At 43.9% G+C, this 22,001-nt stretch overlaps 1 protein-coding gene across 4 annotated transcripts in view; it reads right to left on the reverse strand.

Annotated features, from left to right (window-relative positions):
- LOC146008032 (inactive phospholipase C-like protein 2) overlaps positions 1-22,001 on the reverse strand; it is a 229,193-nt gene that overhangs the window by 7,212 nt on the left and 199,980 nt on the right. For all 4 annotated transcript variants that reach the window (XM_083146904.1, XM_083146905.1, XM_083146906.1 and 1 more), the window contains one exon: positions 4,950-5,059. In XM_083146904.1, coding sequence (XP_083003030.1) covers positions 4,950-5,059 — 110 coding nt within the window. The remainder of the gene's footprint in view (positions 1-4,949; positions 5,060-22,001) is intronic.

Genomic DNA, 22,001 nt, shown 5'->3' on the forward strand with positions numbered 1-22,001 from the left:
TTCACACATATTCTGCATCGCTTCATAGAGAATATTTGAACATTCACATCAGTACCTGCCCCAGTGGAGTTTACAAATCTGTATTCCCTACCACATGTAACACACACACACACACATTCTAGGGTTAACATTGTTAGGAGCCAGTTAACCTACCAGTATATTTTTGGATTGTGGGAGGAAACCGGAGTACCCTGAGGAAACCCACGCAAGAACTGGAAGAATATACAAACTTTGCACAGTTGGGGCCATGGTGAGAATCAAACTCATGACCCTCAAAGCTGTTAGGCAGTAATGCTAACCATTTCACCGTCTGTGCTGTATGGAGGCTCTAGGTAGCTCCATTAGACATTACTCTGGTATTTCTGGCATTACAGTAGGAGATAAAGAATATATGCTCACAATGTTCTCAGATGACCTGTTGGTTGTTTTAACGAAACCTGTCATCTTATCCCCAATCTGATGTCCGAATTCGGTAGATTCAGCTCCCTGTCAAGCTTCTAAATTAATTTCACGAAATCTGTGGCAGTGAATGTGTCGACGTCCTATCAATCTCTGGTGGGCCTCAAAAAATCCTTCCTATTTATATGGCATCCCAACAGCTTCAAATACGTGGGGGTTATAATACATACTGACCTCGCGCACCTCTTTGATGTGAATTTTAACAAATTACTTACCAAACTTCGTTCTGAATTTCAGGACGGGGCAACAGGCGGCTTTCTTGGTTGGGAAGTAATAGTGTCATTTAAATGAATGTCCTACATAGGGGTTTTATATCTCCTCCAGGCACTTCCAGTCCAAATACCTAACACATGGTTCCATGACTTACACAACGCAGTTAGAGACTTTGTTTTGGGGAATAAAAGGCCTCTATACTCCACGGCAAACACATGGGTGGCCTTCATTTGCCCCATTTCTCATTGTACTATGATCCGGGAATTACCCTGGTCCCGGAGGGTAGACCCGGGTTTTTTTTCCATCTGAAAGAGTCAACCCAGGTCTAAAATGCCAGGGCTTCGACCCTGCAATTTACCAGGTGTTTTCCCGGATCTAAATTCAATTTACCAGGGTTTTTGCGGCTGTCTGAAAGGGTGTGACCCAGGTTTTTGGGATTACTACACAGAAAGGCACTGTGTAGATGTGACCGGGAACAGGAGATCATGAGCAGCAGCGGTGGCCGGGAGCAGAAGATGCGTAGCGGCGGCCAGTAGCAGGTGATGGGTGGGAGCAGCAGCAGTGGCTGCGCAGGTGATGGGGGGAGCGCAGGCAGCAGCCGGACAGCCGATGGGGGGGGGGGGGGGGCAGCAGTCCCAGGCAGCTGATGGGGGAGCAGCAGCAGCCGGGCAGCTGATGGGGGGGAGTGGCAGCCAGCGGCCGGGTAGCTGATGGGGGGAGCGGCAGCAACGACTGGGCAGCTGACAAGGGGAGCGGCATGTGTTTAGATTCTTCCCAATCTGATGTCCGAATTCCGTAGATTCAGCTTCCTGTCAAACTTCAAAATGAATTTATCGACATCTGTGGCAGTGAATGTGTCAGCGTCCTCTCAATCCCTGGAGGGCCTCAAAAAATCCTGCCTATTTATATGGCATCACAATAGCTTCAAATACTTGGGGGTTATAAACACATACTGACCTCTCGCACCCCTTTGATGTGAATTTTAACAAATTACTTACCAAACTTCGTTCTGAATTTCAGGACTGGGGCAACAGGCGGCTTTCTTGGTTGGAAAGAATTAGTGTCATTAAAATGAATGTCCTACCTAGGGTTTTATATCTCCTCCAGACACTTCCAGTCCAAATACCTAACACATGGGGCCTTATTCTAGTTCACTTTTCTGACAAAATCCTTCTTAGATGGACAAAACCATGTACACTGAAGGGGGCAGATGTTACTTGTGCAGAGAGAATTAGATTTGGGTGGGGTTTTACTTCAAAGTGAAATCTATATTGCAGTGTAAAAATAAAGCAGTCAGTATTTTCCCTGCACAGAAACAAAATAACTCACCTAAATCTAATTCTCTATGCACATTTTACATCTGCCCCCCCTGCAGTGCACATGGTTTTGTCCATCTAAGAAGGATTTTGTCAGAAAGTGTGAACCATAGGAGTTACACTACCATGGTTCTGGAGTTACACAACGCAGTTAGAGATTTTGTTTGGGGGAATAAGAGACCTCTATACTCTTCCGCAGCAAACACATGGGTGGCCTTCATTTGCCCCATTTCTCATTGTACTATGACGCCATAGGATTATGGAATGGTCCCGACCTCATGATGCCAAACAATGGGCTCTCGTAAGAAAGTGCTACCTCTCCTTATCTCTAGCTCAATACCCATGGCGCTCAAAAATCCCTGCTTTCATGCACCCCACCCATTGGCCTTACTCTATATTGTTGGAATAGGCTTAGACTCCATCCACATGTTTGTTTTCAAATTATTCAATGTTTAATAATTCAGACTGGTAGAAGCTGACTCATGGCAATCAAAAGGGGGTAACATGTGTCAGCCAACTGGTGAAGACAGGTGAGGTGATCCCCTTTCCTACCATGCAATCGAAATGATTGAACCTCCCATCATCTGAGATATGGAAATATCTTCAACTGAAACATTTTGTTCTGAGTACTTAAATTTGCCCTGGTTCTACTAGACCCATGATGGTTTTCGATGACGTGTTTAGATTCTTCCCGACCATTGCACTTTTTTTAAGATGCTATAGATTTTTGATCGAAAATAAGTTCCCAGACCTTTAAATACACGAGAGATTGGCCACCGGATCTACGGCTTGATTTAACGGAGAAGGACTGGGGAAAGTTTTCATGCCACTTGTTTTCTCAATTAGCTACTCAGTGATTGAGGGGCAGTTTAAAGTTTTGTCACGTTGGTACAGATGCTCATCAACGCTTGTTAGAATGATCCCTGGTGTACCCGACACATGTTGGCGTTGTCAATGGCGTAGGTTCCCCAATACATATTTGGTGGGGATGTCCTTCACTTCGCCCCATTTGGAATAATAATGTTATTTCAATCTCTAGGTTGAATGTGGGTCCTGACGCCCCCACCGTGCCCGCTTTCTGTCTCCTTAATTTAGTGCTGGGTTCCCTATCAACATATAAAAATTCCTTAACAGTGCCGCCAAACCAGTCATTCCTGTATGGTGGTGATGTTCTACCGTAAAGGAGTGGTTAAGCAGGATAGCTATGTACATGACTAAGGAAGAGATGAGCGACACCAGAAAGCCAACAGAGCTTCACAGCAACATGGTTGCAATGGCTTGATTTCAAATCTTCCCAGACATACTTAACGATTAGGGATGCCAATCCCGGGATTCCCGGGATTGGCTTCCCTAATCAAAAAATCTGCCTCGTCCGCCCTGGATACTTGCTTACAAATGCGTGGTGCGGACGGGAGCCAGGAGGTGGAGCTGGGCAGGTGGGCGAGCCGGTCTGATGGAGCACGGGCTGGTCGCCTGGTGTGTGCTGCTCCGCTGTTGGATGAGCAGGTGGGAGCTAGTCGGTCCACTGCTGGGCGGGTGTTCTGGCCGGTCACAGGATGGAGGTAGCCTGTGCGGACTGCGCAGCGTGAACTCTGATGTCATCAGGCTGCACAGAGCCGCACTACACGGGACAGGAGAAGCCGGGCAGCTGCTGAGCACCCGCTCAGGCACTGCCCGGCATTAGACTGCGCATGCGCAGTCTTAATCCCGAATTCCTGGGTTTGGAAACTCCAATCCCGGGACTGAAATCCCAGCATTTTGGTGGCCAAATCCTGGGATCCCACCGATCCCGGGATTGGCCACCCTATTAATGATTATGGCTTAGAATGAGCCCTATATTATCCCTGGTTATCCGATTGGCTCACAAACAATGGATAAGTAAATGGTCACTGCTAACAGTCATCATGTACTAGTTCCACACTGACAAATGGTAGTCTTTAAAAACTTTTAGGTATTTTCTTTTTTACCATCTGCATGAACTCCGATTGGAAACTGTGAAGTGTGTCAAGTGGAAGAGCTTTGGAGCGAGGCACCTGGCCAGAAACCCTGCTATTGGAGGGTTACAATAATTGGATTTCCAGCTGCTCAGGTGTCAGCATTAATGCCATAAAAAAAACCTGAAAAAATCATGTTGACCTATTGCATGTCAACCTTTCTGTGCTGACTTATTTACTGTCTACCTAGACACTGTCTGTGCAGTAATCCATACCCCTCCTAACTGCCATGTTACAGGCTGTTTGATAAAGTACAAAGCAACCAGCTCCTGACTGTCATTTTTCACTCTCCAATGTATCAATTTTCAAGGCTTAGTTCATCTGCCACAAAGGCATTAAAAATAAAACACAAGACATAATGTGTGTACTGCTTAATCAAATTAATAACTGATGTTAAAATATGTGCATAAATACTGTAGGTTCAATATAGGGATAATAAGCATGTAATCATGACAGTTATGGGGCAAACACACCTGGATATTTCTGCCTCATTTCTAAACAATTTGGCTAAATCGCTTTAGAAATTAAGCACTCATAGCTCAGTGTGTATGCCCCATAGCGGAGGAGATGCATGGTCCTGTCTAGAGCATTCGAGCATGCAGTATGTATTTAGTCAGATCACTTAGCAAGAAGCTCATGTTTTAAGAAGCAATCTGAACAATCTCAGTCACCCTCACTCCTGTCAGAGTGCAGGAAAGTCGAACGACAGTCGCTACTAGGTTGACACCTGAAAATGGTAAACATTTCCAGAATGTTGACATAAGCTTAAGGTTGACATGAACATGGTTGAAAGAATATTTTCGCATATAAGTGTACCGCGTCCCTTTCACATTTAGGATACAAAGTATTTTAACGGTGATTGGTGATACCAGTGTGTAAAATTGTACTGAAATATTTAATTTTGATATTCTACCAGTGGATGGCAGCAGTGGATAACAATGTTGCCAATTAGGTGTCTGCTACATACCTTCAGAACTGTAATATTCCAGGCAAAGCTTTCCATGGCTTTCTGCAGCTTTCTTCCCTTCAGTCCTTCTTTGGCACCGATCCGAAGGAGGTCTTCGTGAAAGCCCAACCCTAAATCAGCACAAAAGCAGTATATAAATGAAAAAATATGCCTTTACAATATATACTGATACAGAAATGTATTGAGAATACAGTAGATCACAAATATTAGTGCTTTGATTTTTGATGACTTTGCAGTCTTATTTTTTCACAGACGATTTGGTATTTGTGGTATCACGCTGCCCACTAAGCAAATTGCTTAGCGGGCGATTCTGCGTACGAAAATCACATCACATGCGTTTTTTGCGTGCGATACGATCACATGCGATTTTCCGATGTAAATTATTCACTGCTCTTTTTGTCCCCGGGCGGTACGATAGCATCGCATGCCATCAAATCGCACAGCAATATCGAGTGCAATGCCATTTACTTTACTATACACTTATATGAGATGCAATGAGATTGAGGCACCCCCTCCACTATCCACGCAACCCCGAAGCGTGGCGAGGGGCGGTGGAACGCGTCCTTCTGACCTTTTCATACCCCCACTATCCACGTTGGCGTGGAGTTGATTTTATATAGTGTGGCGAGCGGACGTGGAATACATGTAACGTAATCCGCATCTGCTCGCCACACTATATAAAATCAACTCCACGCCGACGTGGATAGTGGGGGTATGAAAAGGTTGAGAGGATGCGTGCCGCTGCCGCTCGCCACGCTTCGAGGTGGCGTGGATAGTGGGGGGGGGGGGGGGTGCCTCAATCTCATTGCATCTCATATAAGTGTATAGTAAAGTAAATAGCATCGCACCCTATAAAATCACAGCCAATCGCATCCCATCGCACCGCCCGGTGCAAAAAAAGAGCAGTGAATAAATTACATAGGAAAATCTCATTGCATGCGATCGCACGCATGCGATGCGATTTGCCTACGGTGCCGTACGTGTGCTAATTGGGTGCCGTGATAATACACAAGTACCGATGACCCCCCACCCCCCCCCCCCCCCCTCATGAAAACAATACAATCAGCCTACACAAGGAGGTACAGAACATGGGACTGCTGCTTTTTTGTTTTGTTCACTTTCTGTGGCTTCATTAGACAACATGTATAAGCTTGGTGACTTCCAGAGACATGAAATGTCCCTCACCCATCATTTGATTGAATTATTTTTGTCAAGTTTATAACAAAAGCCATACAACAGCCAGAATTTAAAAACCAAACTGCTGCTCAGTAGAGCTGCCCACACACATACTCAACAATCGAGCCACGCAAGTACAATCTACTGAAAAGCCTTTTGATGCACATTTGTGGCTGATGTATTATCATGGATCAATTCTTAGAGGATTTCAATTTGGCATTATAGCTCCCATGTATTTTGACTTTTTGTGACAAATGTATACGTAGATAAACTAATACTGGTATCTAAAGGCTTGTTGCGCGTGCCTTGTAAATAGCTGACAATATTGGTTTTCCATGTAGTGTCCTAGATTTTAACCACTGCTGATACAAATTTACTGTATAACATTTTGTGCTGCATATAGTACCTCATTACTCTGCCTGACATAAACATTTATTATGAACTGAATGGTGTGCCGCAATCCAATAATATAGCCCGATTAAAAAAAAAAGAAAAGGGCAAAACATCAGGAAAATTAGTAAAAAAAATTAATCTTTCACTCCCAGTATGTGTTAGTATGATACCCCCATATGCATTAATTTACTGTGTACACTTTCCCTGTTGCGAAAAATGTTTATCTATACATGTTTTTCAATTCTGGTGCTTTGCACATCACTGTCCTCATGTTTCTGAATGCAGTATATCAAATATGCTAGTTATTATAATACTCTCTAAAATGAGTAGTGGAAATAATTATAGTGTTTATTTAATGGTATTCAGTAGTCAGGAGTCTCAACTAGATGTGTATGCTCAATGTTCTTCTAGCACCTTCAATTGCTGTTAATGGCAAGGCATACATATTTTAATTTCAGGCAAGTACACAGCTGAGAATACAAGTGCTTAGTAAATTAGTACATTCAGTGAAGACCTATATAAAGAATTATACCATACATATCATTAGAATTAGCAACTTATATTGTTTTGTTTGTTGTTATACCCCTTGAACACCTACTTCTAAAAGCTGTGTTTATGTACGTGAACACACATGTGTGAAAATAAACTACACAGGCGTCTTCATTAGGGTCATGCTGAGACCTGGGAATTTGTCAGCTTCATAAGCCCATTATTGAAGTCAGTCATGTATAATTTATTTGGGGACTTCAATGATCATTCCAAGCCTACCTCATCCTTCCAGCCATACAAGCAACCAGCTTTTTTGATGAGAGTCCCCACTATTAGAGAAGATAGTAGTTGTGTGGGTTTTTTTTATATTATTTATTTATTTTGCTTTTGTTGAATGGTTGCTGATCATAACACATTTACTGTAGTAAATGACTTGTACTGTGCATGTGAACAATACCATCCTGCAAGGAACTGCAACAAAAAACAGGAATAAAACATGACAATTCAAGACCTTATGCCACAAATATCAGGTATTGAAAGGAGAACTGGGTGTAAGTGCTGCTTTAGAGGAAGATAGGTGCAATAGCCTGTTAAAACATACCAGACTTTATTTAATGTAATACTTGCACAGTATGTGGAAAGGTAAAGTAGGGAAAAACTGTATACTGTGCACACAATTAATGCTGGAGCTTGTAATGTTGTGGATAGGGGAATTTTTTAGATTTTGTAGCTCCATCCCTAAAATCTAGACTTTTGATAATAATCTCTCACATTGCCCCCAAACTCTCCTAATTAGTTTGACCGTACTGTCTACAGTGATAGTAGAAAGAGGGGGAGAGTCTCTAAAAATCTCCGCCCCCCTTCGCTGCCCATCGCAATTATAACTATCGCATATGTTCTAACATATGCGATAATTATAGCAAAGGACAGCTCTTGCGTTAAGAGCTGTCCTTTGAGGTGAGAGTCGCCAGGTCCCAGCAGGTCCCGGCGGCTCCCCCATCCCTCCCACACCCGGCGCTGCTGCGCCAGGCTCTCCTCCTCCCTGCACCCGGAAGAGGATCAGTGCAGGGAGGAGGTCACAGGTCCAGGCAGCACAGCTCTGTGCTGCCCGGAAACAGGTGAGGGGGCGATGCGGGGCGGCGGGGGTCCTTGCGGGGCGGCGGTGGGTTCGCGTTAGAAGCCCATTGGCTTCTATGGGGCATCGCCAGATTTTTCTGGCGATGCCCCCTGCCGTGGTAACCCGGCAGGGGATGCTTACAGCATCCCGAAATGCGGTAAAAACCCAGATAACGAGGTTTTTACCGCATTTTCACCTTAGAGAATCTCCCCCAGAGTCTCTTGGTTTACTATCAGTTACACATATAATGTTATCACTGAGTGGCATTACTTGCATGTTATTTTTGGTACTCTCCAGACACCTGGATAAATACATCTAGATGTATGTCACAGGTGATACACAGCTAAAATCTTAGAAGAACTGAGATTAATATATATATATATATATATATATATATATATATATATATACATATATATACTAGTATCTGATTGTGTCTCATAAACACTGCCATCTGTTGGCATCGAGGGGAACTACAGCTTTCTCTCTCACACATGCACAAACACAGAGGCATTCCCAAGGTAGCAGAATAGCTTTCAAAACGTTTTCTTTGAGTGGACTAATAGTAAGCAAATATGATTTTATCTATTTTAAAATATGCTTCAGAAAATGTAAGATTTAGATAAAAGGATGTAAGATTCAGAAGCACTGGCGTAACTAAGCTACCGCAGCCCCCGCCGTGGCGGGGAGGCGCAGAGTAACTATGGGCGCCGGGGGGGCTGCGGTGCTATAGTTACCCGCTGCGCTGCTGCCCGGCCGCATCTTCGGTCACTGTCCTGTCACTCGCTCCCGGCGCCGGCTCCTGCTGATAATGAAAAGTGACACTTAGAAAATGGCTGCCCCCGTATTGCAGACAGTTTTGGCAGCCATTTTCTAAGAGTCACTTTTCATTATCAGCAGGAGCCGGCGCCGGGAGCGAGTGACGGGACAGTGACCACAGACAGATGCGGCCGGGCAGCAGCGCAGCGGAGACTGGAGCAGCGGGAGACTGGACGGGACAGTGACCGCAGATGCGGCTCTGTCAGGTATGGAGGCGGGGGCGCCGAAATTTTTTTGGCGGGGGGGCGCAAATTATATAGTTACGCCACTGTTCAGAAGGATCATTTACTTTATTTTAAAACAGTTATAGCGTACACCTATTCTGCGTAACTTTACAGAAAATATGGTACTTCTGTATTATCTGGGCTGCCGATTTTTTTATTGTATGCCTTAACTTAAGGCATACAATCAGATGCGATGCGATATCGCATCGCATACGACCATATCGCATGCGATGACTTGATTTTTCCATAGGATTCAATGTTAAAATGGACTGAGTCCATTTTAACATGGAATTCAATGGGAAAAAGGGGTCCTTTTCATACCCCTACTATCCAAGTGGGCATGGAGTTGGATATAAACCTGTGGCGAGCGTAGCGAGCCACCGAGCCCGAAGCGTGGCGAGTGAAGCGAGCCCCGCGATGGGATAGTATTCTGTGTCCCCTCGCGGGGCTCGCCACGCTTCGGGCTCGGTGGTTTGCTACGCTCGCCACAGGTTTATATCCAACTCCATGCCCACTTGGATAGTAGGGGTATGAAAAGGACCCCTTTTCCCATTGAATTCCATGCTAAAATGGACTCAGTCCATTTTAACATTGAATCCTATGGAAAAATCGGGTCCATCGCATCGCATCGCATGCGATATGGTCGGATGCGATGCGATGGACCCGATTTCAAAATCGGCAGCCCAGTTAGTACATAAGTACCGAAAATATTTTACACACTCCCATCAGTTTCTGCCACAATAGGGCGTAAAAGCTACATTTATATTCCCTATCACATGTACACAACATAAACACTCCACACAGATTGTTCGTTGCCAGGAATTGAACTTGTGACCTCCGTGCTGTGAGGCAGTAATGCTAGCCACTATACAGTCTTAAAACTAAAATAGTAACCTTAGGTTAGTGTCCATCGTGAATGACAGTAATGACAGTGCTCTTTCCCTGGCGCTCTGGCTACATTAAAACAATGAAACTTGGCAAGGACCCAAAACCTCACACGCAACAGGTCTGTGGGAATTGGATGGAACTAATCTACAAATAGATTGAGGTATGTGATTAACTTTTTAAAACAATAATGGGTCAGTTTTGGATTCTTAACCCCTCACAAAGGAGAGTATAGTGGTGTGTCATTAGTCCCTACTACTAAGTAGGTTATTCACTAAAAGGGAAAACAGTTTATTCTAACATAAACTGTTCTGTATATCCTTACACCAACAAGAATAGAAATAATAATAATTGTTGGCTGAAAACAGACCTCTTTCAAGCAAACCCACACCATGGTCTTTATTCAGATCTGATCCCAGTACAAATTTGTTTGGAAAATGGGCAAAACAATGTGCACTGCAGGTGGGGCAGATGTTAGATTTGTGTGAGTTATTTTGTTTCTGCGCAGGGTAAATACTGGCTGCATTATTTTTACACTGCAATTTAGATTTCAGTTTCACCACACCCCACCCAAATTTAACTCTCTCTGCACGTTACATCTGCATCACCTGCAGTGCACATGGTTTTTGTTCATTTTCTAAACAAATTTGTACTGAGCTCAGATCTGAATAAGGGCCCATGTGTTTTCAGTCAAAATAGTTTTTTGGGGGCATCAAATTAGCCTGGAAATTAAACCTATGTAGACTATGTTACAAATGCCTGTTTTTCACACCCAAAGATTTTTCAGCTGTAATTGAATACTGCCCTTTTTTACTTAAAGCGATAATACCCATTTCACATTGCAATGCCTGTTGGACACAGTGCTTTCACATTAAAACTGGGTCACCCATTATACAGAGTGCAACCCAGGTTTAACTCTTCTTATAACCTGGGTCGAATTTGTGATTCATTGACATGTCACCAACCCAGCAATTACTGGGGTCTGAGCATAGGCGTGCGCAGCCCATTTTATTAGGGGGTGCACCATTGGAGGGGCGTGTACATCACGCCTACTGGGCGTGTCCATCACCGCCTACTGGGCACCAATGCAAACTAAATAGAAGGTGACTTATTTATGTATATGGGCTTCAGAATTAATCATTCCCACCAGACACACCAGAAACAGGGAAAGTGCGCGCCGGAAGCACGCTGCAAAAATTGACACTGTAATGCCCATTACACCTAATGCCACACACTGTAATTTATTTATTTACAGTTTCTTATATAGCGCACACATATTCCGAAATACTTTACAGAGAATATTTGAACATTCACATCAGTCCCTGTCCCAGTGGAGTTTACAATCTATATCCCCTCTACTACATATACACGCACACACAGACATTCTAGGGTTAAATTTTGTTGGGAGCCAATTAATCTACCAGTATATTTTTGGATTGTGGGAGGAAACCAGAATACCCGGAGTAAACCCACGCAAGTACGGGGAGAATATACAAACTCCGCACAGTTAGAGCCATTGTGGGAATTAAACCCATGATCTCAGGGTTGTGAGGCAGTAATGTTAACCATTACACCATCTGTACTGCCCATTATACATAATGCCACTCACTGTAATGCCCATTACACATAATGCCACACACCATAATGCCTATCACACATAATGCCTATCACAGTAATGCCCATTACACATAATGCCACACACTAATGTCCATTACACATAATGCCACTCACCGTAATGCCCATTACACATAATGCCACTCACCGTAATGCCCATTCCACATAATGCCACACACTATAATGCCTATCACACATAATGCCACACAGTAATGCCCATTCCACATAATGCTACCCAGCATAATGCCCATTACATATAATGCCACACACCATAATGCCCATCAAACATAATGCCACACACAGTAATGGACATTCCACATTATGCCAGGGGTTGACAAATTTTTGTAAAATAGGGATAATAGGGACAGTGCGTGCTGAAGTCGCGTGCCAAAAATTGACAACGTAATGCCTATTACACGTCACACACCCATTACATAGTATACCACATGCCATAATGCCCAATACACATTATGCCACACACTGTAATGCCCAATACACATACCAAACACTGTAATTCCCATTACACATTATGCCACACACTGTAAGGCCCATTACATATTACGCCTCGCACCGTGATGCCCGTTACACCTCACACTGTGATGCCCGTTACATGTTGCGCCACACACTGTGATGCCCATTACATGTTGCACCTCACACCATGATGCCCCTTACATATTATGACTCAGACCATGATGCCCATTACGCCTCACACCGTGATGCCCATTACACATTATGCCTCACACCGTGATGCCCATTACGCCTCACACCGTGATGCCCATTACACATTATGCCATGCCCATTACACATTACTCCTCACACCGTGATGCCCATTACACCTTGTGCCATAATGCCCATTACATATTCTATCACACACTGTAATGGCTATTACATATGCTACCACATAAATGTTGCTGGGGGCCCCACACGCTGTACACTGTTCACCCATTTAATTCTACTCCCCTCATCATCGGTCCGGCAGAGCAGCGGTAAATGTCACATTACACAGCGCTTGGTCCCATAGTCACATTACACAGTGCGCAGTGACCAATATTGACCGATATTCACATTACACAGCATTTAATGACCAATATTCGCACATAGTAACTGATATTCACATTACACTGCGCATAGTGACACATATTTACATTATACAGTGCGCAGTGACCAATATTCGCACGTAGTGACCCATAGTCATATTACAGAGTGTAGTGACCAATATTCACATTACACAGCACATAGTGACCCATATTCACTTTACACCAGTGGCGTAGCTTTGTTTGGGGCGCCCCCCAGCCGTTAATGGGGGGCGACCCCCTCTCCCCCCCCCAGCTGCCCATGCCCCCCATGCCCCCTCCCCCCATTGCCACAGGCTTGCCTGTCCGCCGCGCGTCCCGGCTCTCCTCCTGGCTTCAATTAATTCTATGCAGGCGGACCACGATAAAATGGCCGCCCCCATACCGCAGACAGTTTCAGAGAACAGTCTGCTTTATGGGGCGGCCATTTTATCGTGGTCCGTCTCCATAGCATTGATTGAAGCCAGGAGGGAAGCCGGGACGCGCGGACACTGGACAGGTAAGCCTGGGGGGATGGGGGCAGGGGGATTACTATAGCACCGCAGCCCCCCCGGCGCACCCATATGCACAGCGCCCCCCCGCGACCGCGGGGGCTGCGGTGCTATAGCTACGCCACTGCTTTACACAGAGCGTAGTGAATAATATTAGCACATACTGACCCATATTCACATTACACAGGGGTTCGGCAGGCGGTGTTCTGATTGCTAAGCAGCAAAAGATTGCTGCTTAGTGAGCAATCCTGAATTAGGCCCCCTGTTCCCCTCACTACATTCTCACACACAGCCCACTCCATCACAATATATGTCACACTCACACACACTTACTCACTGGTCCCCAGTCTCTGCACACATCTTCAGCCAGGAGCCAGGTAAGCCTGCAGCTGCTGCACGAGTCCACCCGGGCACAGGGAAATACAGGGGGCGTGGCCTAATCACGGACCCCCGTGGCCCCGCCCCCTTTTGAATAGACTCGTGCTGAATCCTGAAGGAGCCCAGCCAGCCAGGCCAGCCCAACGCAGCAACTGCTAGCCGGCCAGGGGAGGGGGCACTGCCGGTCATAGGAGGTGCTGCCTGCAATTGTGCTGGGGGTCATTAGGAGGTGCCTGTGCACCCCCGGCACCCCCCTTGCGCACGCCTATGGGTCTGAGGTGTGGTGCGAAAGGGGTCTTACTAAAATAAGATTTGAAACACTAAATGAGGTTCCATTGAGAAGATAGTGAAAGTTGTTTCTATTGGCCAAAAATAATAATTATAAAAAATATATATATATATATATATATATATATATATATTTTTATAATTATTATTTTTTTTCAATCCAATAGCAGAACTAAGGTTGTAAGCAACATTTTTAATTACTAGGAGATTGTATAACCATCCTTTTATCCACCACTGGGGAAAAATAAACTTGGCTAATGCTGGCCACACATCAGACCAAATTTCCTCCAACCATCCAACTAGTTGTTTGAATGGAATAAAAAACCTGGTACTGGATAGGAGTAAATGTAATTTGTAATTTAAGTAATTTGTTTCCCAAATCGGAAAACAACTGTCACTCAGACAATGTACTGTAGTTGGACCTATTTGATTTAAACAATTATTTTCCATTCTCCTGAGTTTGTGAGCAAATTGCTTATTGGAATTTACCCGCATACAGCACCAGATTTTCAGACCAACCAACCAACTACAGTAGTTGGATGGTTGAAGGAAAGTTTGTCTGATGTGTGGCCAGCATTAGTTAAATAGTGTGGGTAATCACTATATAGAACAGCTGTTTCTGGTTCTGACAGAAGCTCAGAAAGCTCTCAATCACACATGTATACAAGAGGATGGGCATTAAGTGCTAATAATAGCTGAAATAATGCAGTTCACTTTACTAGGTTGCTACTATCATACAAGGCACATGTCTCAGTGGCATGGTAGCAGGATGAACATCTAGTCGTAACTTCATGTCTTCTCTTGTCATTATCAGTTAGATACAGTATGTTGTGCTTTGATTATGCAGCATAATATGGTTTGTAATCTATATTGCCCTCCATATTGCACTGCTGGGTTACATCTCATTATATGGACTGCCGTGCAGCGTGAAACAAAATATCTAATTATAATGCAGGTTATTTATTTTCTATGAAATAATCCATGACAGTATACAGCAGTTTGACCAATATTTTGCAGCCCTTTTGCTGGCACAATTATGCTGACAATGTTACTATGCTACAGTATACTTCAAGTACTGTATATTAACTGTTAATAACTTTAACCATTATATAAAAATTGCATGTTTAAAGTTATACTATTGGCCCTATTAAAATCTTCTAAGTAGCATTTTATTGTCAATAATTCCACTACATACAGGTGTATCCATGTATAGTTTTCACTCTATGCTGCACCATGATAAAACCGTTTGTCCCCACCGCCACTGTCTGGAGCTCTCAGGGGAAGCCCAGCACCTACATACATGCCTGCAACAGAGACATCGGCGGGCTGGCACTTCCACATATGGACATCGGTGGGCCCGGGCTGCCGCATTTAAAGTACCCCTCTTTCCCTGGTGTCCTGCCCTCCTGTGATCATGGAAGAACACTACATGTACATCTAGCCTCCTAGTGTTAATCAGCAATTCTAGCATGGCGTGACTTGGAAGCGCCGGCTTCTTCACTTGCAAGTTTTTTTATGTTAAATAGCGTCTTATTTGCAGCATGTCTATATTCAGTGTGTGACTGCAAACCAAGCATAAGGGATGTGGTTAACATAACAAGTGGATCTAAGCAGTGGCGTAACTATATTTTTTGCGCCCCCCCGCCAAACTTTTTCGGCGCCCCCCTCCCCCTCTCCCTCGGCGCCCCTCCCCATACCTGACAGAGCCGCATCTGCGGTCACTGTCCCGTCCAGTCTCCCGGCGCCGGCTCCTGCTGATAATGAAAAGTGACTCTTAGAAAATGGCTGCCAAAACTGTCTGCAATACGGGGGCAGCCATTTTCTAAGTGTCAGTTTTCATTATCAGCAGGAGCCGGCACCGGGAGCGAGTGACGGGACAGTGACCGCAGATTCGGACGGGCAGCGGGTAACTATAGCACCGCAGCCCCCCCGGCGCCCATAGTTACTCTGCCACGGTGGGGGCTGCGGAGGCATAGTTACGCCACTGGATCTAAGTGGATGGGCTGCCGGCAGTAAAACCAACTCTGGCATCCTGACTAGCGGCCAGAAGACCTGTGCCAGGGAACAGATGCCGGAATCTTGATCATAAATACGAGAGGTGGGTTAGTGTAAGGCTGAGGAGGACAGGGGTGTGTTTAGGTGGGCACTAGAGGAGACTTGGGGTTAGGCTGCCGGGGGGGTGTTTGGGTTAAGCTGCAGGGAGGGATTGTTAGACACTAGCATGGAGGGTTAGGTTGGAGTGAAGGGTAAAGGTAATTTTTCTTACCTGACCACTTGAGGGTTTTGCTGCATTGACTGACCCATCACAGCACCCATAAGCACAGACAGCAGCGAACAGCAACACTCATTACCCCTCTCCCATAACAATCCTCAGTTTGGTGCCCTGTGCCAGCGACGGCATTGGTGCCCCCACCCCCCATATTTTACATTACATCATGCAATAGTACTCATTATTATGCCACTCAGTAGTACCCCTTTACCTTATACATGTTACACTCCCTGGGGTATATGTATGATTCAGCACCATGGGGGAGAATTGGTATCCGCACACGCTATGTGCACTTATACCACCCCCCAATATGTATTACAGTGAAGGTATGCCCGCTGCCCAGCTACTGATGTCACAAAATAAATCTTGACTGGCCCGCTGCCCCCCCAGTGCACAATGACAAGCGGCCTGATGGGCTGAGCTGCATGACATTGCGCTACAGCAGTTCCAACCCGCGGTGCCGCTGAGGAAAGTTTTGTCGCATCACAGAGGCAGCCGGGATTTCCTTTGTGATGTCAGTAGCTGGGCCACGTGGATGGCAGAGTCAAAGCACCAGTATGTTGCCCACCCCTAGCCTATATAAAGCATTTTAAAGGAGTAAGTTATCTCCATAAAAAGAGAATTTGATTCATGACCTGCTTGAATGTTGTATGTAATTACAGGGATTACCCCCTTTTTAAACTAAAACTGGTTCCTTCATTTTTAACAATTAAGAATGCACACAGGGATGACATTTGTAAGGGTTGTATTTGTGTTTTCACTGCATTCCTTAAGACATTGATTGCACAGAATGACCAAAAAATGTATCCTGTTCAGTGAAATTGTCTGTGGCAAATTCCATTACATTAACTACAGCAAAGCTTAAGGGTATTAATCAGTAGAACTTTGAAAAGCACACCTAGATACAAAGGGAAACACTGGGATGAAGGAAGTCAGTGAGATGGGGTATTGGGCTGGGAAGATGGCAGCACTAACCTGGCACCCGTAGAGAGTATGTATGTATGTGTGTGTGTGTGTGTGTCTGGGTGCTTCTGGGATCAGCTGTTCATAGTGATTGAGAGCAAATAAGGGTGGTGGCACTAACAACTCTTGCCTCCAGGCTCCTAGTATGAAACTCCTGTCCCTGTTCAGAGTTCTTTTTCAGTATAGTTTTATTGGCTTTTATTGACACGTCCCTATCCCCACTCCAGCTAGGCAGTTTCTGATCTCAGCACATCATTGAAAAAACTCTAATCTCTTCCTGTATTTTCTGCTGCAAATACATAAAGTTTTGACTATAACAAAGAAAATATTTATAATGCAGACATTTCTCTGTATTTGATTCAGATCCCTTAGGGTATGACATATGAGGCTCTGTCTCCCCTGCCTACCCTAAACGCACATGACTGAAATACAGTGCATCCGATCTTTACTGGCAATATTCACAAATGTAAATAACAGCATTGTAAAGCACAAACAGAATGTTCTTTAGATGGGAATGTGCAATATACTATATATCTATTTTTGTTCTCTACAAGGTTGAATTTAAGGAAACAAGCAGTAACCTTGTCAAACACATTTTCTCTAATGTCATTCTTTTAGAACCAGAGAATGCCGATGGCAGATTATGACGTCTGAACCATAAAGTCTTAAGATTTTCTGTTCTCAGGATAAAGCATATTTAAATTACATTACTATTGTATGTGAAATTAATTCAGTAGGAAGGGCATAAACTACACCTGTTTTCAGGACTATTCAGCAGAGGTAGCCAGAGCCAGAAAGGAGTTTTCAGGGGTTTGCTACCAGCTAATTGATGATAACCTGAAGTTTGCACTACTTTACCCGGCCCGCTTGCGCATATTTGAGGGAGACGCCTTCAAAGATTTTTCCACTGCTGGAGATGCCTGGGCATATCTAAGGAGAGGCTCTCCACCTGCATCTCCCCTGCATTTTTCTAAACCCATTGGGTTTAGAAAGTATCCATTGCTTTTTTCTTCTTTATAACAATTTGATTAGTTTAAATCACTGTGTTTTCCCTGCTGCATTGACAGAATGCATTGATAATTGAGCTTCGTTTATATGACACATTGGGGCAGATGTATGAATGGTCGTTATGGGGGAGAAGGGGTATCAGCGCACATTATGTGCACTATACCGCTTCTCTGAAGGAGCCAGGATGCAGTACAGGACAGGGGGCGCTATGCCCCCCTGTCCATATCGGCGCTGCTATCTAAATGATAGCAGGCCGAATGTATGAACGGTCAGCTTCGCTGACCGTTCCGCCCACTGCCGCTTTTGGCTTCGCCAGCATCAGGCTGGCAAAGCCCTATCTAAACAGCAGGGACAGAGCTGTCCCTGCTTTTAGGTCTGGGCTGCACTGGGGATCTCGTGTGAGCAGTGAGATCCCACGCATGAGGGGGGAGGGGGGACTTCAACATTGTGGCAGGGCCATCTATGGACAGGTCCTCTACCAAAGCAGGCCGCATAACAAAACAGGCTATTGATATTAAATATTTTTCAGACCAGCTCCAGTTAATAGACTGTTGGCGGGTGCTCCACCCTACTGACTGTAACTATACCTGCCTCTTGGCAGCCCATGGCGCTTAGTCTATATGTGACAATCTGCTCCCTTGATCCACCTCGTTCCTTAAACTGATAGATGTTTGTATTAACCGTATGTGTATTTCTGATCATTCACTGATATGGTGTACATTGGAGACTTCGGTTGATATAGGCTCCTACTGGCAATGGAGGTTCCCTTCATATCTTTCCACGTCTACCAAATTCAAGCAGGTCCTGGAGGCTAAGTGGGTGGATTATAAGAGTATTAACCAGGGACAACACACTGACCCTTTGCTTTACTGGCAGACAGGCAAAGCAGTGTTGAGGGGTGAGGTGATTGCCTTTGTAAGTAAATACAAGAAAGAACGTTCTGCAGACATTTTGAAAGCACAGCCAGTGTTAACTGCCTCATATTCGGACTATAAGACCACTCCATCCCAGAAAGCCAAGGTGGCTTACTTACAGGCCAAGGCCCATTTTGAGTCGATCATGGAATATCAGACATGTTTCTAATACTTAGTTTCAATTCTATATACATGGGAATAAGAATGGCCGCCTGCCCTCTAATTTAATTTGAGGCTCGTGGCCGTAAGCGCTGGTGACCTGTCTGAGAACACCTGAAGGCGATGTGAGGCAAGGGGGAGCAGATATTCTAGAAATTTTCAGAAAGCTCTATGGAGACATGTATTCACAGGGGCCAAATGATGCTGATCTGAAGAACGAATTCTGGGACTCTATTAGTGTGCCCCAGATTCGGCCATAGATGGCCTGATAAGACCAATAACTGTGGGGAGGTGGGCCTATGCTTGAAATGTAAAAGTACTCAATGAACATTTTATCACAGTATGTGGGATTGCGGTAGATTAAGGAAATTTTGGGATAAAGAATGTTAAAAATGTAAAGCTTGAATGTTCACGCCCCCCCATTGGGTTCCTGACAGTTGGGATTCTGATGTCGGAGAAACGACTGCTGGTAACTTATACCATACCCGTTTTAATGACAACTTTTTTTTACAAGATCTTTATTGTAAAACTCAATTATACCCTGCCCTAGTGTCCTGAATCAGTAATAATGACTGTGGCGAGATCTGCAAGGTTTCAGTCTGGGAAGCACATAAATGTGTTTTGAGAGGCACGTGCCTACAATTGGGTGCATATCTAAAAAAAGAGATTTAGAAGAGAGACTAGCTGCTTTCCAGGATTAAAACTCTTGAGCCTCCCACAAACAGTCTTAGTCCCCCTAGCACTATACAGAACTTTAAGAGTCATGCACTGTTCTTAGTAACTGATCCTATTGTAAATGTCAAAGCCGCTATTAGCGATGGGGTAATAAAGCAAGATTATTGGCTAAGGCTCTTCGTGAGCAACAAGCTTTTACTTTAATTCATATGATAAAAGATGAGCAAGGCTGTATCCATAATGAAACAAAATCACACAGGTAACGATAAGAAGGGGGTAGAACAGATCAAATAATACATCGAAATTTGGTTTCTCACAGTATATACAGTCTCATTATTTCACCACCTTATCTCCAGAAGGTTCTGATTATTAGATAAACCTTTTCCCACTGTAATTAAAGCCTTAATCATATCCTTTGAGCCTGAAAATGTCTCAAACTTTACATTTACATGGCTACCATGGTTAGAATTTTAAGAATATCCTTTATATTCTTCCCACATTAGATCTTAAGGCACGGCTCTGGTCAAAATGATCTACCACTTATGGGTCTTATATCACATTTACTACATCTACCCTCCAAAACTTGGGATGATGATCACCACACATTTATTGGATCTGGGGGTGGAAAAGCATATTCATGAATTTAGGTAACTCTTTCTTGGCAGCATTTACCTCAAATACTGGCAGCCTCAATGAAGGCTGCCAGAATTAATCTTCAGTGCCTGTCGCGATATCTTATGGTTTTTCCAATCAGGTGAGAGGATGCTCTGCTGAAGATCCTCCACTCTACCAGATGACCTCTGTAGCTTGTTCTCTTAAATCTTTTTATTTTTTTCCTGGTTTACAATTTGAAAGATTGTGTGTGCGTGTGATACGTATTTCTAGTTACTATCAAATAATTTGTATCTGGCAGTGTACTCTGAATATTACCGTCCTTGTTTGTATCTGTACTTTAAATATTTTATTTATTCTCATTGTCAGTTTTCTCATTTGGTTACATTTGTTTTTTTGTTTTTTTTTTCAGTGTATCCCTTCTAAAATGTTGGATAAAAAGATCACTTCCAAATTCAAAACTTGGAGGAGGAAACTAAACATGATTTACATTAATTAGTGCAGGTGCCTAACAATATTTTCTAATGTGCAGCAGGTAACAGTTATTTGTTGTGCAGATAGCAAAGTGGATACTGAATGGCTACTTATGCCACCAATGTGGGCATGCTTGATTAAGACCCTCTTGACTTTCTATGGCTAGATTTGTTCTTGCTTCTTGTCCTAAATAGGTGAGGGAAACTCCTTTTTCAATCTTAAATGGGTCTTACACCCATAATTTGTCAGAATCTGCCCTTAAGTAATTAAAAATGGACACTTGGAGAAAGCTTTAGAAAAATCTGCTGCTTAACTAAGAAGTCCCTCATCTCAAATGCTACAAAAATGTCATCTGCACATGAATAGGGTTAACTAATGGAAGATTCTAATTTGGATGGCTCATGACTGTTAAAAGAGGAGTCAATCAGCAAACCGTGAACTGACAAAATAGTTATCAGAATGGACTGTACCAAGCACTTAGTATGGAGGAGTTTGCAGCTACTAATTACACTTTATTCTAAAGAAAACGTGTTTTGACAAATTCCATCCTAAGCCTAGCTGTCTGATATGAGGGCTGTTCTCTTCTACATGGGTCAGCAGGCTATTGGGCATTTGTTTGAACAGTTTGTTAAAGGGTTGCATTTTGATTGACCAAGGTGAATTTGCTGTTGTTGATTGAACATATTGTAGAGGCATCCGAGTGCTTCTGAAAGCCTCTCTGTGTTCTTGTTAAAAGTAGGTACTAGACCAGCATTTTTCAACCAATGTACCTTTGAGCAATTCTCAATTTTACAGCTACCACCAGTTCAACTGTTATTGACTGGTCTCTTGTTTTCATATGAGGGCCACTTTATTTCAGTGTTGTTACCTGTGGATAACAGTGTGCTTGTTTTTTTTTTTACATGGGGCCAAAGGGTTTGTTTTTATCTCTGTGGGAGACATGTAATTTTCCCTGTGGGGTCTGACGGTCATTTTAAAATCTTGTTTGGTGTGACGCGAGTTGAAAAAGGTTGAAGATCACTATACTAGAC

The sequence above is a fragment of the Crinia signifera genome, chromosome 6 (assembly GCF_055691185.1).
Source record: "Crinia signifera chromosome 6, ASM5569118v1, whole genome shotgun sequence".
Taxonomy (NCBI): Eukaryota; Metazoa; Chordata; class Amphibia; order Anura; family Myobatrachidae; genus Crinia; species Crinia signifera.